Source organism: Hordeum vulgare, chromosome 3H (genome assembly GCF_904849725.1).
Source record: "Hordeum vulgare subsp. vulgare chromosome 3H, MorexV3_pseudomolecules_assembly, whole genome shotgun sequence".
NCBI classification, from domain to species: Eukaryota; Viridiplantae; Streptophyta; class Magnoliopsida; order Poales; family Poaceae; genus Hordeum; species Hordeum vulgare.
Genome location: NC_058520.1, coordinates 548,923,910 through 548,929,374, shown reverse-complemented (window position 1 = coordinate 548,929,374; position 5,465 = coordinate 548,923,910). Strand labels below are relative to the sequence as shown.

General features: G+C 52.8%; 1 protein-coding gene across 1 annotated transcript; it reads right to left on the bottom strand.

Moving 5' to 3' along the window:
• Nucleotides 1–1,003: 1,003 nt before the first annotated feature.
• On the bottom strand, nt 1,004–3,443 carry LOC123444913 (protein NUCLEAR FUSION DEFECTIVE 4-like). Its single transcript, XM_045121798.1, has one exon. It carries the CDS (start codon nt 3,239–3,241, stop codon nt 1,373–1,375), a length of 1,869 nt encoding a protein of 622 aa, XP_044977733.1. The 5' UTR covers nt 3,242–3,443; the 3' UTR covers nt 1,004–1,372.
• Nucleotides 3,444–5,465: the final 2,022 nt, after the last annotated feature.

The window sequence follows — 5,465 nt, the reverse complement described above, 5'->3', positions numbered from 1 at the left end:
CTGCACAAATGCTTCATATTAAAAGTTTAATGAACTTCTAATGCCTCGTCTGCATACGGGGGGGGGGCAATTCACCTGCATCCCTATCTTGTCAGTTCTCAAGGAGGCGGATCCTGCGCTCCAGATCCTCGCCACGACATCCTCCTCGCTCCCCTCCTGCCCACCATCATAGTACTCGCGAGGAGGCGGATCCTGCGCTCCAGATTCACGCCACGGCATCCTCCTCGCTCCCCTCCTGCCCGCCGAAATAGCACTCGAGGAGGCGGATCCTGCGCTCCAGATCCACGCCACGACATCCTCCTCGCTCCCCTCCTGCCTGCCGTCATAGTAGTACTTCCCGTTGTGGCAGCGGAGCTCCGGATAGTAATCCCGTCCTCATGATCCTGCTCCTCGCCTTCATGGCTGTCGGGGAGCAGGACACCGAGGCAGAGGCACGTCAAGTGGTAGGCGTGGACACGGGCGAGGTGCCGCACGCGTTGGGCTACGAGGGCCCGGAGGTGGTCGATCTCGGCGGCGGCGAGCGCCATTTCTCGTTGCTGGAGTGGCGGAGCTAACGTATGTGGCAGGAGGGATTTCGTGAAGCGCAACCAGGGAATAAGGCACATATATATCTAGAAAAAAACGGTGAACCGGATAGTAGAGATTAATTAATCGTTTGGTTTATGGAGGGATGAAAAAAATCGATGTAACTGCTGACGGTGGAAGTGCTAGCGACGAAAATCTGTCGTGGTCGAACCATCACGACAGACGGCAGATCCCCTTTATAATAGAGATTTTTTTTTTATTGTGATTTGACATACGGTCCAATGTTATTGTGATCCGACACGCTATATAGATTGGAGTACTATTAAATTTGAAATTACTAACGAACATATACATTGATAGAGTTGGATATCAATCTGTCGCATCTGTATGTAAGAATCGGTCCGATCCGCAAACAGCGGAGGAAATTTACGGATTATTGCTGAAAATGTCCTTACACACAGATCAAGGGAAGAAGTGCTTTTAGTTCAATCGCTTTGCGAGAGGGTGGAAAAAGACTTGATTCATATCTAGAAGCACGTTATGGACCATGGTCAATGACGCGCTCCGGACTTGGTGCAGTGCAACGCGACAAACATGGCGTGTGTCAGTGACCAGCTGGCATCAAGCAGGACCATGCACCCGACCCCCTACCGGCCCTGCTACGGCGTCCTTCTCTAGCCCTTTAAAATATGCGCACAAATACATCTCCTCAACACAAATACAGTATACAATACATAATACGTAGCCCTCGTATAGGTTCTCTTTTGACCACTCCACCTCATCAGTCGTGGTGTTAGGTTGCTGCTCCAGGGTTGACCCGGTCAAGCCTGCAAAGCCTTCTGCGTTCTCACCTTTGTGCCGTGGCATTGACTGAGGCTGACTCCTCCTCCGGCTTCCGACCTTGGTCTTGGTGGTCGACGGGCAGGCGGCCGTCGTGTCTCTCGCCGTCGCGGAACCTCGCGTAGATGTCCCCCTTGTAGAAGCTCCACGTCCTCCACACCAGCACCAGCGACACCAGCGCGCCGAACACGGTGGCCGCCGCGATGATGAGGAACGACCGCTTGAAGCACTCCACGCCCAGGCACACCTTGTCGCGCCCTCCTCCCGCCGTGAACCCGCCGCCGGGCTGCTTGTCGGCCTCGGCGTCGTAGAGCCTCCCGGCGACCAGCACGTTCAGGATGTAGGACCCGACGGGGCTGGCCATGCCGCCGAAGTTGTACAGCGTGGAGTAGTACTTGAGCCCGAACACCTCGGAGATGATGGCGAACACGAGCGGCCACTGCGCGCCGAAGCAGAACCCGATGATCACGGACGCCACGTAGAGCGACTGCGGCACGCCGAGCGCGATCAGGACGTGCCCGGCGCAGGCCAGCAGGAGCACGCCCGTCAGCATCAGCGTGCGGGGGAGCTTGTACCGCTCCAGCAACACCTCCGAGGCGAAGCCGGACGTGACGCGGCCGGCGTAGTTCCAGATGCTGATGAGGGACACAAACGTGTTGATGCTCTTGGCCGGGTACCCCAGCGACTGCCCGATCTGGCCCATGTTGTCGATCGCCGTCAGCGTGCCACCGACGCCGCAGATGGTCGCCACGAACAGCACCAGCATGTCCACGCTCACCAGTGCCTGCAGGATCGTGTAGTCCTCTCCCCTCGCCGGGGGCCGGAACATGTTCTTCACGCACCCGCCGAAAGAGCACGAAGGGGACGCCGGCGGCTCCGCCTGCTGCTCTGCTTTGGCGCCGGTGGACATTTCGACCTGTGCTTGGTCGCCAGCCACCGTGATGGTTGGCGGCGGGTCGTTGGCGAGGAGGGCAGCGTCCAGTTCGCGCTCTCGGTAAATCTTGTACTCCTGCTTGATGACCACGCAGAGCGGGAGGAAGAGGACGATGAGGAGCGCCGTGGCCGCGATGGCGTAGGCTCCATGGGAGAAGGTAAACTGCTTCTGCACGACGATCATGACGAGCAGGTAGCAGGCGAGCGCGATAGAGATGTAGAGGAAGCAGAAGAAGGGGTCGCCGCTGGTCTCCTGCCCACCGCGGCGGCGCGGGTACGGCATGATCCGTATGGTGTGCACGAACACGACGGAGATTGCCGCCGGCAGCCACGCGATGAGGAGGATGAGCGACTTGGTGTCGTCGCCGTAGAAGGCGAGGTAGAGCTGCGTGTAGACGGCGCCGCTGAGGCCGACGAAGCCCTTGAGTATCCCGAGCACGATGCCGCGGCTCTCCGGGAAGTTCTTGACGCAGGTGACGAGCGCGCCGGTGTTGGCGAAGGACTGCGAGTTGGCGCCGATGAAGATGTAGAGGCAGACGAGCCAGACGGGCGGGCGGGCGGTGCGTCCATCGACGGCGAGGTAGACCATGAGGTAGCCGACAAGGTTCATGGCGGCGCCAATGGCGAGCACGACCCAGGGCGGCGTGACCTCGTTGATGAGCCCGGAGAAGACGCCGAGGTTGGCGCCGAGGTCCTTGAAGAAGGAGATGGTGTTGAGCGTCTGCTGGTTGTACCCCAGCGACGACTTGAGCGTCTTGGAGTAGATGCTGAAGATGTAGGTCGCCCCCGACGCCGTGAGGATGGCGAAGCTCGCGAACACCGTGAACCACCTCCCCACGGCCACTTGCCGGGCGAACCATGCCGTGAAGATCACGCGCAGAGGGCCCTTCGGCGCCGCCGCCGGCGACCCGCCGCCGCTGCCGGCCACCGCGTCGAACACCATGGCGCCCTGTGTGGAAGGCTTCCTTTCTCTCTTTGCCTTTTCTGTTGCTACTTGCTTCAGCCTTTCGGGGGTTGGTTGGTTTTTGGTGCTGTACTAGTACTGCTATCTTGGTCCGTAAGTTCGTAAGTAGTAATGTCTTGTGTGTGGTCGTTGGGGTTAATCTGTTCTTGTGTGATTTGAGGGAGTACAAAGAGATTCTTTCACATTACTTTGGTTGAGGGGGCTAATTGGGTTTCACACACGTTTAGCGCCGGCAGAGGCTTAAGACAGAGAATACAGCTTGACAATTGTGCACTCACGGGGGGACTTTTTTTCCCGATAAAGATAACTCATCAGACGTGCGCCAAGAAATCGTACTACTACCATAAGGGCATCTCCAATGGTTGTATGATCATCGTTGGTAAAATTGCCACATAGATGATTTTGATGACATGACGCATAATAAAAGAAGAGAGAGAATGAAATCGTATGAACTTGAAGCAACGGTTCACGCACAAGCTCCGGGGCAAGCATGTTTATTTCTTCCATGTTTAGTGGACCCGCTTAGTTATTTTACATACGATTAACATATACTTCATTGAATAGCTTGTATGATGTGCTGTTGGTTGATGATGTGGACACTTATACCAACGATTGAACATACGGACTGTTGGAGATGCTCTAAAGATTCGCAAGGAAAATAAGTCATCACCTGCCCAACTAACAATGGCTGCTCCATATTGTGGCACTACCTATGGTTATCACCTTTCCATTGAAATTTCAGCAGTTTCGGTACAACATACATACATATTCTTCTTTCGGCCTAATATTTCACCAATTTCGGTACTACACACAAATTCAAATTATTTCATTTAAAAAATATATTTTGTTTGAACTCGATCCAATCCAAGTGAAAATTTCGGTCCTCCGGACAAATTGGAAACAAAAACGCCGAAAAATTACTACCGCTGAAATATCTGTAATTTAGTTGTTCGTGGTTGATCGAGCGTGCAAGTAAGAGACGCGCCCATGATTGATAGCAACGAGCACAAGCTAATAGATGAGAGAGAAAGAGAGCAATGGGTGATTGGAAAGAAGTGGTGTGCCACTAGTGTATAGAAGGAATGCGACGCGCGCGTATCATCGTCTCGATCGCCACGCCGTGCAGCATGTGTGGAGTGTGGACCGGGAGACCCGCCGGCCGGCTCGCTAAGGTTGTAGGTTAGACGCTTTGCTCAAGGCCAGCCCCCATGGCCGTCCATTTCGCTGATCTACACTTTTCTGACCCTCAGATCTGATGTATACAGCGACCTAAAACGCTCGTTTTAATTAGCGGTCCCGCTGTCCTAATGTGTTCGTCTCAGAGTTGAAATATGTCTTACTATAAGGTGATTCACGGATTCTTGCTGTGCTTAGCGATCTTTTGCTGGACGCCTTACCCGCCAAACACAAGGTTTGCATCATCCTTTAAATTGTAGCACATGGGTTGTCGGTATTAAATAGCAATGCTAATTACATTCGAGCCCCTTGTTGTTGTGGCTCATCCGTTTGATTTGTTCCTATGCTGTCTATTCTACATCCCGATGAAATCTAAGTAGAAGGACTGAACCTGCTTTGCTGCGTTGTTTTCAATTTCGTTTCCTTCTAAGGAAATATTTCTTCCTTATATAATACCAACTTTAAATTTTTGTTTTCAATATAACACTTCCGTCCTTTTTTTACCTAATGATGTTAAATGACACATGAAATGACAAGTTTACCCCTCACACAAGAAGCACCTATGCCAGGTCAAGGTCATTGTAATGGGCTTTACCCGGCGCACAATCCCCTTGCACAGGACATCGACGTTAGAAGTAAATCCAACGTCTATGTGTTACGTGTGATGTACGTATGCATGTGTATGCATTGAGATTGTATAGGGCTAGAGTTTGATATTGAATAAGCTAGCTTATGTTGGCAGCTGATATATATACGTACACTGAACCGTGACCCCAATTGGAAATAACAATTAAAAATTCAAAGGCACAACATAGTCCTTTTGCGATCAACTGGGTGTTTCCTCATATTGTTCGCGTACGCCGTGTTTCGTCGAGTCAAGACGTCCATCAAGCAAGCCGGCGGCCGTGTTGATTTACAAATGCGTGTGCAAGCTAGTTTAAGTAATCCATGCACAATAGGGACCTAGCTGCTTGTTATGTATGATTTCCACGAGTATGACACCGGAATACGACACCGGCTTATCCTG

What these genes read in the sequence shown, in the direction of transcription:
- LOC123444913 (XM_045121798.1), bottom strand. Translation starts at nt 3,241, where the DNA reads ATGGTGTTCGACGCGGTGGCCGGCAGCGGCGGCGGGTCGCCGGCGGCG.